Here is a 13,166-nt window from a genome sequence, read left to right as displayed (position 1 = left end):
CTTTGCAAAAGGGGACTCTGCTTTATTGTGTGCCTGCAGAAACTTTCAGGCAAGTAAAAGCCATTCTACTCCTTGCCAGCTTTCATCGCATTACCATTAACAGGCACCCACCACACCGGGAAGGCGAAGCTCACAGGACTCCCTCAAGAACCCTGGACTGTGTGAGGAGACACAGATTGTTTCACCACACATGACAACTATCTGAGCTTACATCCTTATGGAGCTTTTACCCCTGCTGTTTGCTTCTCTGGAGAAGGAGGCACCCAAATTACACTAAATGAGACAAACAACATCTCAGCTGCTGTCTCTGCAATAAACCAAACGGTGCCTCAATATGCCGTGGGAAGACTGAAAACTCACTAAGTAGCATGATGGAAACTGTGTGTGTGTTAGTTGTGCGTGCCATACTTCAACTTTGTGGAGGTTCTCCTACAGAAGATCAAGGAAGAACAGCAGTGATGCATTTCATGAGTCAAACTCTGAGGATATGGGAGTCCGGCACCGGCACGGCAAAGGGACACCCCAGACACACCTCAGAGATGTTCTTGGAAGCAGGTGGCACAATACATGTAATGAATACTCATCAGATTTGGTTATGGCATCCTACTTTGAAGCTACTGGGAATGAAGGAACTATGAATGATTAATAAATATGTGTAAGGCTTTATTCTGCATCCTCAAAATTGTTTCCGGCACAATGAAGGTCTTGTCCATGCACAGTGAGTTAAGGGGGGACTGAGATTTAAAAAAGCTAATTCCACAATTCCAGAATGTCTCTAAGTTCTTTTTTTTGATGTCACTATTCTGAAACATTAGGAAAATAATAAATACTAAAACATTAGGAAACATTACATTTAAAAAATTTTTATTATTTGAAGACAATGACATCCATAGTTCTTCCCAACCTGGCTAGTGAGGACAGAAAACCCTTCTTTTCTTATTAAATTAAAAAGAAATCTCCCAGTAGTGCAAGGAGTAAAGTTCCTATCCACATGAGTCATCAAAAGGGTTGAGACTTCCACATGCTTTACAGCTTGGGTAATACTCAGAGAATCACAGCATGGCTGAGGCTGGAAGGCAGCCTAGAGGTCACCTTGTCCAAGACCCAGCGGCCCAGGAGTATGACCAGATGGTTTCTGAGCATCCCCCAAGGATGGAGATATGAAATAGTAGGGAAAAAAAATGAAATTCCCCCCATTGACAGGGGACAGATATGCAGGGAAGTCACTGGGATTGATAAAATGTGATGAAGCAACATTGACTATCTAAAAATGTTCTTTTGTTATAAACAATCCTTTTGGTTTTCTAGTAATCACAAGACCCTATTCTGCAAGCTACTTGGGTAAAGCTGCAGCAAGATAAGGAGATAAATATGTGGGCTCAACCATGACAATCAGGTAATGAAAAGACATCAGCATATCCAAAAGGTTTTCTTTTAAATAGTCAGAAACTACCTGTCAAATCAAAACCTGAAAATACGGTACGAGTTCTACCACAAAAAAATTCTTTAAAATATTGTAATTGTCAGTATACAGTGACACTGAAAAAGAAAAATCAAAGAACTGTCATAAACATAAAATTAATATTCTACTGCTGTTCAGATGCAGCAAGTTGACTGTTAAACCACTTTACTGGCTGGGGTTTTACTGTCAGACCTACTGCTGATCTGGCAGACAGTGAACCAAACGTCATGAGCTTCCAAAACTTTCACAAGAACAGAAAGTATTGCAGGCTGGGAAATACCAGCATCACCAAACACAGCAGGAATGTTCCAGGGGTCTCAAAGTGTTGCTTACTGAGATGTTCTGCAAGAGGGAGTAACAAGCTTTTAACCAGCAGGTGCAACAGTTACTTTTGCACAGGGCAGGGATAGTGCTGTGTCAGAAAACAGGCAATGGGACAGGGTGCTTTACACAGCCTTGCAGGGATCTACAGAACTGCAAACACCACCACAATGCTCTTAGTCCTAGTAGTTTTGACAGATAAAAGACCAGGTCAATTGAGCAACAATATGAAAAGAAATCTTAACAAGGGAATGCAAACTATGAGTTTAAAATGTCTATCTGTCCCGATTTTGGCTGGGATAGAGTTAATTTCCTTCTTAGTATGAGGTACAGGGCTGTGTTTTGGATTTAGGATGAGAAAAGTGTTGGTAATACACCGATGTTTTAGTTGTTGCTAAGTAGTGCTCACTCTAAATCAAGGACACTTCAGTTTCCCATGCTCTGCCAGGGAGGAGAACAAGGAGATGGGAGGGAGCATGGCCAGGACTGCTGACTCCAACTGGCCAGAGGGATGTTCCATACCACAGAACATCATCCTCAGTATATCACAGAATGGTTTGGGTTGAAGGCAACCTTAAAGACCATCCAGTTCCAACCCCCCAGCCATGGACAGGGACACCTTTCACTAGACCAGGTTGCTCAGAGCTTCATCCAACCTGGCCTTGAACACTTCCAGGGATGGGGCATTCACAACTTCTCTGGACAACCTGTTCCAATACCCCACCACCCTCACAGCAAAGAACTTCCTTCTAATATCCAATCTAAACCTACTCCCTCTTCGTTTGAATCCATTCCCCCTTCTCCGGAGTACTACACGCTCTTGTATGAAGTCCCTATCCATCGTTCTTGTAGGTTCCTTTAGATACTGGAAGCCTGGGGACAGTTGGGTAGGAGCTGTGATGGCTGCTCAGGAATGGGTTGGACATTGGTCAGGGGGTGCTGAGAAACTGTGTTGAGCATCACTTGTTTGTCTTGGACTTTATTCCTTTCTCTCTCTCTCCTTTTATCACTACCATGATTAATATTTATTTCAATTATTAAACTGTATTAATCTCAACTCAAGTACTTAGCTGAAAGCTGGGATAAACCATGACACTATCCAATACTGTAATTACCAAGTTTCACTCAGCAACCCAACTTAGGAACAAAAGTTTCCACTAGTCAGAGTTCATAATTCTGTTACTGTTCCGGACACAATTTGATAGAAACATCACTTCTCCTGTTGGGGTCTGGGGAAGTCAGACTGGCACTTGCTGCAATCACTCAGGTGCAGGAATCTTTCACGTGCTACAGCTTCATACTGTGCAAGTGTTAGCAGCTGGAACAAACAGACAAACTGCAGATAACTGGGCCCCTGCAGATCACCTGCAACCCTTTGGGACAAGAGGGAGCCCAGCCAAGGCATGTTATAGAAACACAGAACCGTTAAGGTTGGAAATGACCTTTAAGATCATTGAGTCCAACCATCAACCCAGCACCACCGTGTTCACCGTTAAACCACGGCCTCAAATGCCACATCCAGCGAGTTCTCTGAACACTTCCAGGGATGGAGCCTCCACCACTTCTCTGAGCCAACGCTTTACAAGTCTGTTCCAATGCTTTACAACCCTTTCAGTGAAAAAATGTTTCTTATATCTAACCTAAACCTCCCCTGGCACAATTTGAGGACTGCTGAAGGCCCCACAGAGGGTGATGGCTGTTAATGGCTGTCACCATCACCTGGGCTGCACTGAGCTTGTAGCCACATATTCTTGCCTGCTGAAAACCATCATGGGAGACAGCAGGGGAAAAAGCAAACCAGAGTTTAAGTGTGACAGTAATAACCACATGCATGAGCCATTTCTCCATGGACAGAGGCACATTTCCTTCATCTTAGGTGAACACTGTAATATTTTATTCACAACAACAACCAAAAAAAACACGTACAACCACATCAGAAGTGGTTTTTTTGGGGGGTTTTTGCTAGTGCTGCATGTGTTTCTTCTAAAACCACTACTTATCTATTTTTTTACCTTTCTGAAGGGCATTGCAGGAGTAATGAGTGGCTTCAAACTGAAAGAGGGTAGGTTTAAATTAAATATTAGGAAGAAATTCTTCCCTGTGACGGTGGTGAGGCACTGGCATAGGTTTCCCAGAGAAGCTGTGGATGCCACATCCCTGGAAGTGTTCAAGGCCAGGTTGGATGGGGATTTGAGTGACCTGGTCTAGTGTCCCTGTCCATGGTGGGTGGGTTGGACCCAAATGATATTTAAGGTCCCTTCCAACCCAAACCATTTTATATTTTACCTACTGCAACAGCTGTTACATGGAGATGAGAAGAAAGGCTACAGTTATTCTTTTTTGTACATTTCACTGTGTTTTTTGATACTTTTCACTCAAATAGAACTCTTATTTGTTAATTATATTTTATACAGAAAATAACTTTGTGCACATTTTCTATCGATCATAAAATAAAAATAAGATTTTCAATGTAGGACAATTTAAACTGCAATTTTGTTCATTCTAAAAACATGACACCATATTATGGGTAACCAGTTCCCAGTGATCCATAACTGAGGAACTCCCCAAGCTAGGAGTGGGTTTTTTTCCACTAGTTTGTTCAGGTCTTTTTCAAACCCATGTTGAGTTGTTCATGCCCAAAGCATCCAGTAGCACTGAATTCTATCATTTCAGTAGATGTTGAGTACAAATGCACCTGACCCTTGTGCTTTCTGAACATGACCTGGATGCTCCCTGATTTTTGTGTTGCACAACAATGAATCACCGTGCCTTGTTCATTTTCTCCACACCACTCATCATTTTGTAGGACCCTATTAAATTCCTCCTCAGTGAAACCACTTCAGGTTGAAGGCTTTTACCTTAACTGATCCCCTCACAGAAGCTCTTACTTTCTTCCTGTCGTACTTGTTGGCCTTTCCTGTACTTTTCCAATTACAGCTCATCCATTTGGAGAAGAGAAAGCAGAACTGCACATGGCATTTAGCATGCAGTGATGCCAAAGATTTATAAAGCAACAGTAAAAAAAAAAAACCCTCACTGATGCTCTATTCCGCTTATCCCTGTGCCAGCAATTCTTAGAATTTGTTTCCTTCTTTGACTTATAAAAGCTCCTGCAATTCTCAGAAGAACTAAAGCACCACTCGCTCAGGTAGCAATAGCTATTTGAGAGTGATTTTTGTTTATACAAAATTAGGATGGTGATTCTCCCCTGCATGTTCTTTTACAGGCACTACTACTACTGAATTTAAGAGTCATTTAGTTTTCTGTGGTCACTCTCCAGTGCCTTGTAGGTGGGCAACTCTTTTATTACCCTGAAGAAGTTTATTTTACCCATTATTTTTTTCCCTTTTGTATCTGACCTAGAAAAGGGTTAGCAGGGTTGATGCCTGTGGGACTCCAACACTAGCCTGGCTTATATACGATTTTAACTCATCAGCAGTGAATTTCTCTAATATTTCTTCTGCCACACTGAAGAGGCAGTCTCAACACAGCATTACTAAAAATTAAGACATGTCCATGCAACAAGGAAGGTGTCCCTGCTCATGGCAGGGGGGTTGGAACAAGATGATCTTTGAGATCCCTTCCAACCCAAACCACTCTGATTCCATGAACTAAAACATGTCCAGAACAGCCCTTTTTCAGGTGAGGAAACACATACCACTATTTCAATATATTTGACTGGTCATGTCAACACAAAGTCTCCCATCATGTCACTAATGACACAGCAGAAGGGCTAAGCTTCAAGGTAATGGAAAAGTGGAATATTCTGGGTCTTTGAAAACTTCTAAAACCTGTTGGTTATGTTTAACAAAGCACAGTTTGATACCAAAACTGCAAAAGCAGCATTGAATAAATAAGTAAAAAAAGAGGGTGCCTTTCAGACATAACCTCAACGATGAAAAAGTTAGTGAAGGTAAAACTGGTCTGGGAATAACAGATTCCACCAGCTCTCAGAACACCTGAGACAGAGATATCAGTCAGAAGGAAAAAAAAATCAGATTTCTCTAAATGGCCCATTTTAAGCGTGCATGATGATAAATAGTATTATCAAGTCAGCCTGTAATGATTTAAAGGCAAATATCAAATAACTTCCTCTTGTGTTTGCTTTCCTCATTACAAACAAATTACCAGAATATAATGCAAAAATAACAAGATGCTTATAATAATTACAACAACATGCTTCAGTTCTGCTAATTTTTCCAGTGGCTGGACAGGTAGGAGTCAGCAGCATTAGAAAGAATAAACTGCTCCTTTTCTAATGAGTACATAGAATATTAATTGCCTTAAAACATATTTAAATGCATTTCTAAGCACATATTTGCTGCAAATATTTATGGACAAATTTAATCTACAAGCACGTCCTCAGTGGTGTTAATTCTTCGTTTCATTAACTTTGGAAGGGATGAGTGGTAAGTGATGAGGCCTCAGTATCTGCCTGAAAAGCACAAAGTGCATTTTAAAACAACTTTGGTGTTAATACGTGGCTGAGAGCTTTTGCCATTGATTCACCCAAACCAGGACTCGCTCTCAGATGTGTTTTACTTTGTCTTAATGAGGCTCTACTCAGTATGGTTCATGTCATTGCAAAGAATGTCTATATTTCCTCTAATAAGTCAGATATTGCAAGATTATTTTTCTCTATAGAAGTGCTTTTCAGGCTGCTTCAAAGCCGATGAGATTCGAATTAGTCCAAAATTCCCTGGCAGCCTCCACATGAATAACTTTCCGTCACTGAGAAGTGTTTGTTTCTGGTTCTTCTGTGCTTTGCCCAGAGACAAATGAGGTTGCTCAGAGGAAGGCTCATCCTCAGGAATGTAATGTGAAGTCCAACGAGAAATCAACTGGTCAGGCAACATCACTGGGTCTGGTAATAATGTTACTAATGACAATAATGCAGGCAAGGGGATACTGATTGACAAAATCATCCAGGCTGTTCTATCCAATATCAATTCTGAAGTTCCAAACATCATGGGGAGGTGAGGGTCTGACAGAAAGTAGTGCTGTAAGAACTGGTTGACATGGTATGGATAGTAAGGAGAATACCTGATGGATTTACTGTTAATTTCCCAAGACACTCAGCAGTTCATAGAAACTCGTTTTATTGCATTTCTCCCAGATCAGGATCTGAATCCCAACATTTTTATGTGAAACAAAGATGGGAAGAATTGCAGACTCCAGGATGGAGTTATTTCACAAGTGTTCTCAAAGGAAAAAAATTGAATAATCAAGTAATTAACACACAGAATTTGATTTCAACTTGAAATGCAGAGCCAAGAAAATACCAAGTACAGAAACTTGCTGAAATTAACAGAAGATGGGGAAAAGGAGCAGAAGCCAAGTCTTCATTAATAACAGAAGCAGCACCAAACCTACAGAAAGCATATAATGAGATATTTCATATATTCTTTCTTTCTTTAGATTAACAGTTCTATATTTGCCTATAAGTGTGTGCACAAAGCCACATGCTTTCCACAATTTTCTGTGGAAATTTGTGGTTTTTTGGCCATTAGAGACTCACCCATCAGAAGAAAACTACTCTTATGGAGAGGAACAACACAAGAGCATCTACAGGAGAAGATATTATTGTCCAGTAAACTATTCTGCAGTGTTTTACTGATAACCAGGTAGGTGGAAGGTGGTGATGGTTGGAAGGTCTTGACAGGACCAGAGGCAACAGACACTAAGTGAAACAAAGGAGGTTCCCTCTGAACATCAGGAAACACTTTTTTACTGTGAGGGTGCCTGAGCACTTACACAGATTGTCCAGGCAAGTTGTGGAGTCTCAATCCTTGCTGCCTGGACACAGTCCTGGACAGCCAGCTCTAGGTGACCCTGCTTGAGCAGGGGCTGGGCCAGATGATCTCCAGAGGTCCTAGCCATCTTTAACTATTCTATGATGTTGTGGGTGCTACAATGATGGAAAGGATATGTAACCACATCAGCTGGACAGAGAAGTATCAGTGCAATGTCACTGGGGGAACCACAGTGAAGAAAAATGAAGGAAGAGACAGCTGGAAAGACCAATAAGAAGCTGAAAAGCACAACAGTCACTAAGGGAGGAGCCAAGGGATCAGCAAGAGAGACAGGGCTGGTGGGCAAAGGACAGGAATATGTCCTGAGGTTTACAAGGAGCTGAAATCTATTGATTCAGTAGAAGCAGCTGTCAGCTCCATTTTTTTCAGGAAAAAGTTTACTCAGCTCCAAACAGACCTTTCTTCCAAATTCCAAAATTTCCTTCTTCCAATTCCAACTCCCTCCTCTCTTTCCGTCCTTAAGAATTCCTCTCTACCAAAGTGAACCTGGTACTTGGCAGAAAACGGACAGGGCTCGGGAATCGCTGCAGTTGGCAGGGATAACCAACCATACTGAAGTGATCAGAGCAGCACACGCCTTACCCTGCTCTGCTTCCAATTCTGCCTCGTTTCACATGTGAGATTACAGAATTTTGGTAAGGGCAGTAACTTGTTTCCCGAACTGCAATTAAAATAGCCGTGCCCCAGCATTGCAAAAGAGCCCCTTCAAGAAGAATTTTTGCCTTTTTTTTTTAACATTACAAATGAAAATATTGTTTGGTACTTGCACACCCTCTGTTTTTTTCCCCATAAAAGACCTGACAGCTAGAAAATACTTCTTTATTCCAAGTGGGATTATATGGGGCATCTCATTTTTCCCTTCTGTGAGGAGAGTTCTCATTCCTCCTGCATTGCTCCCTCCTCTAAAAGCAGAGCTCATTATACTGAACACAACATTCACATGGACTTCTCTCATTTTATGAAACTTAATTAATTCACAAAAGGGCACCAGTAATGCTAGACTCCATAAATAAAACAAAATAGAAACAACCTCAAAAACCCAAACAAACAAGAAACAAAAATCTCACACAGTAAAAGAATTCCTGATTATTCTCGGTATATGAACCAAATAATGGAAAAGAAGCGAGAAACACAGAGACTCGAAGTATGTCACACATCAGGATGTTCAACCTCATTTTGAGCTTTGTAATATTACTATATTGTGTTTTGGTTTGCCAACTACTGCAGAAAATTGTTGGCAAGTCCACTACTTGCAAGAAAACAAAATAAAAGACCTTTTTAGTCAAAGTAGAAATTAATAAACTAGTACACAAATACACTTTATTTTAATTAACACAGTTTTACACAGAGCAACTAACTGGGATTACTCCTTCTCCCACACTTTTTTACTAACACAGGCAAGTGCTTAGAATAAGTTTTAGAGGCACCAGTCTTTTCAAATAATACGATTAAACCTCTAGCAAGTCACGTGATGTTCAACTTTTAAAATAACATAATTGCAATTCTGTCTCTATCAAATTGCTCAGCATGATAACGCTCCATCAAGTCTATTTTGGTTCCCCTGTAAAAATGTGATTTCAGACCTGTGTGTCTTCACATGGCATATTTTCAGTTAGGAGCACAGTCTGCAAATCCATCCTGGGCTCAGCATCGAAGGGGTGGTGCCTCCCTTCTTCCAGCAGCAGACTCAGAGAGTCTTTGTCCATTGGGATTTCCAGCACAGTGCTCTGCCACTGCCTGTACCTTTAGAATGAGCACCAGCCCTCTGTGACAGCCAGGTTGATTTTGATGGAAGATAATGGAGAAACTTCTCTACATGCACTCTTGGAGCCTTAAAAATAATTATCTGTGTCCCTCTCTCCTCTGAAGCAAGAACTGCTCTCAGATCTCTGTTGAGGAACTTTGTTAATAATGACAAAAGCCAAAAAAATACACCTATCACTGAATTCCCAACACAGTAGTTACCAGTTGTTATGCTTGTATTTCTTTTTGGGTTGGTTTTCTTCTTTTTTAAAACATATTTAAAATTTACAAAACTTATCACTCACAATAACACTTTCTGCCCCCTAGGCTGATTTTAATAAGACTGTTTCTAACACATGAGATAGGAAGCCATAAATGGAATACAGGGAACTGTTTTTCTACACACAAACACCTGCTCCAACTTTTTCACTTGGAACTTTGTTAACTTTAATGTTATTAAGCTACTTGTAGGAGCTGCAAAAGACCATCCAGGTTCACTACTACCAACAGTTTATCAGCAGGGGCAGAAAAGCAATGGACAGAATAAAACAATGAAGCATCCTTGTATTAAGCTTTAATCTAGACTCCCTCCACGTACCATTCACAACACTTAAACTCAACACAAGTTGTGACTTCACACTCAGGACACTCCCCAAAGCCTCGAGTCACAAGAACAAAGACTTCTCAGCATCGTTCACCATCGAGCAAGTAGGAAGCAAGAGACCAGCAGATACAGTCAAAGCTCATCCTCCACCCACTTGAGAAGTTCAGCCTCCTCCTCTCTGGCTGTCACCACTGCAGCCACATTCCTGCACGGCCCATACAAAGAAGTTGTGCTGCAAAGATGGCTCTTCTGGGGTCCTCTCGTTCTTCTCCCCATAAATCTACACTAAGCACAGATTCTTGTCTTCCTCTTGGAGGACTCTACAACTCTACCTCCTTCACTGAGCAGCTCTGAGAGGAAACAGACAACTCCCTCAACTCAGGTGGTATCTCCATGCCACTGCTGCCCTGAGCACCAGCGTGGTGTCTTTGTGCTTCCTTCCACTTTTCTCATTACACATATAGGGCCATCTAATTAAATTTATAAACCCTTATGCATCAATGCCTTTTTAAGGTTTATTTCTGTCAAACAGCAACTTGTCCCTGGTTAAAAACAGGCAAATGGCTACAGACACGTGCCTGGCAAAGAGATGACAGTTTCTTCACTGTGGCCTTTATCTTGTGTGTTGGCTCATCTGCTCGTCTCTTTAGGCTCCTGAACTGCCAGAACAGAAATCACAAACTGTTTCAACAGTACTCAGTCCAGTACAATGAGCTCCCTCTGGTAACTGAAGCATCTGGGTACCACCACAACAAATATTTACAAAAGGAAGAGCAGAGATTTATCCTGTTTCCTAAGCAGCAGTGGGAAGAATTAACATTTGGTTATCCTGGTTATCCCTTTGGTATATAATCTGCTGTAGTTATCTGAAGATACAGGTCAATAAGCAACAGTGTATTTTGGCAGGTATTCCACAAGCAGCAGCCACCACAGAGCTTTTATTTTTGTTAGATACAGCCTTGTAGAAGTAGAAAAAGAACCTCTACATATCTACAGTAAAAAGGTATTCCCATTAAACTATTTAAAAACCATAGGTTCAAATAGCTTAAAATCAACATAGGTTTAAATAATACATGTTTTTTTACTTTTATATCTGCCTAAATGTACATCTTGTACTACAAAATTAAAGAAATATTTCTTGTCTACCAAAGTCCTGCCTAATGAAATGCATTTCTGAGAGAGAAGCAACACCCAGACAGCATCAGCACTGTACTCTCAGTACCTGTTTCCACAGTGTTTTCTGTTTCTGCTGCCTCCAAACCATCCATACTGTCTTCATCCTCCACTGCAGTTTTTCCTCTACTCCGAGGCCTGCAAACGCAAGAAGGAAAAACTCTTTTTAGACTGAAAGCATTTTAAAAATTAGGATTTAAATACTTTTTTTTTTTTTGAGAGATAAATGTCAACACTAAATTATGTAACGTTTAAGCTAACCCATGATTTCAGTGTCATACAAATCAGAAGTTTCCTCCCCTTTTCTCCTGTGATAGGTAATGTCCTCAGAAAGGTACACTTGAATCAGGAGTTGGCCCTTTAAGTTTCTCTGATTCTTCTCAGAAGAAAAATGAAATAATGAACTTTTACTGATGAAACAATAGATTAAAACAGGCAGATTTTAAGACACAAGTACCCTGTTTGCTCAACATAAGAGGAGAGATAACACTATCCAAAGTCTAGCCAGCAGTTACTACAAAATAGAGACTGATCCACCCAGAGCATCCTTGGATGAGATTTCTATAGAATAATAATGATGCTAAGGCAATGAAATTGAAACACGTATTATCTGCAGGGAAACAAATATTTTGACACATTAAGTAAAATGTTATGAGAGATGACTGGATGTCATCACGTTAAAAAAGTCATCACGTGAGGACAGCCTGTCAAAACCAAAACACCTGGCAGATTTGTTTCAATTTCAGCCGAGGTCCCATGGAAAGCAGACGGGTTTATGCTACAAAATTCCAGCCTTTTTTTCCCTGCCTGGCTCTTCAGCGACTATCATGGTGGGCTGTTGAGAAGCCCAGGCATCCAGATTCCCAGCTGTTCAGCAGCCCATTTGAAAGGGAGCCAAGAGCTTGGCACCTCGCCTCCCAAATTTTCAGGCTACTTGGCAACCCGCCTGGCATGCTGACGGAAAGCCTGGGAGACCCTGGGAGCTCCTGATTCCAAGTACACAAATTTTGAGCGGTTTGGGGCATCTCAGCAGCTCCAATGTCCCAGAGCTCCCAGGCAACCATTCACCCAACCAACATGCCTTGAATCAGGATGCCAGGCAGGGCCAGCCCACGGGCACCCCGCCTGCTCCTCCCCAAACAAAACCGCTCCAGTTCCTCTTTCATAGACGATTCTGAAAGGTTTGGGTTTAGTTCTACTCTGAGGAAAAAAGGTTTTGGTTGTGTTTTTCTTTTTTTTTTTTAAAGTGATTAAATCATTCCAAAACCAGCATTTCCTTTTTTTGTACAGTCTCTTATAGCACTTGGGTCTACCCAAACTACTTCCGCAGAACTAGATCCGCTAAATCAGCTACAAAACGAACTCCTATCGTGCAATGCCTTTGATTCTCTTGGATCAAAGAACTGGACAGTACTGGAACCATCTCTGGAGCCTACACAGGTTGTTCTCCTGCTAGAAGACGACTGACTGCCTAGGACTACCTAACAAGACAACTCCTTCAGATTGTGTTGGAACCACTTTGTCTCTGCAAAGGAGGAAAAGAAGAATTAAAATGAGGCTCAAAACAAAGCCTGAAAAAAAAAAAAACCAACTCTATTTACAAAGGAGCTGGGGGGAAGAAGAAAGTGGGAAGAGATGAAGGACAGAAGGACTTTTCTTGGCATCCCTATAAAATTTGTTCAGGATAATGCTGAAAAATGTGAGCACAGTGGGAACCCAAGGGATTACAAGGTTATCTTTCCCTTTGCCTGCTTATCCATAAGCACTGACAGCATATCCATAACACACAAAATAATAAATAGCTGCCTTAGACGAGGTAGAATCCACCATCCCCTTCAGTTCTTTGCCACTTTACAAGCTTCCCACTGCAATATCTTAAAACCTGCGTTTCACAAATATTTAACCCAGAATAAATTGCACAGCCAGCAGAAGAACCCGCCTCATGCTCCTCCCTTCAGACACCATCTCAGCCCATCCAGGAGCACAGTGACCACTGAGCTGGCTGGAATGTGGACACACATTTTGGAAGCAGGAAGGACATAAATATTTC

General features: G+C 41.2%; 1 protein-coding gene across 1 annotated transcript in view; it reads right to left on the bottom strand.

Annotated features, from left to right (window-relative positions):
* Positions 1-13,166, bottom strand: part of KMT2C (lysine methyltransferase 2C) — a 192,060-nt gene that overhangs the window by 132,435 nt on the left and 46,459 nt on the right. Inside the window, 1 exon segment of the mRNA XM_050321434.1 lies at positions 11,166-11,254. Within this exon segment, the coding sequence (XP_050177391.1) occupies positions 11,166-11,254 (89 nt within the window).

The sequence above is a fragment of the Myiozetetes cayanensis genome, unplaced genomic scaffold (genome assembly GCF_022539395.1).
Source record: "Myiozetetes cayanensis isolate MyiCay16 unplaced genomic scaffold, myiCay2020 scf1, whole genome shotgun sequence".
Taxonomy (NCBI): Eukaryota; Metazoa; Chordata; class Aves; order Passeriformes; family Tyrannidae; genus Myiozetetes; species Myiozetetes cayanensis.
The sequence above is the reverse complement of the archived record's forward strand: the minus strand, read 5'-3'. Positions and strand labels throughout refer to the sequence as shown.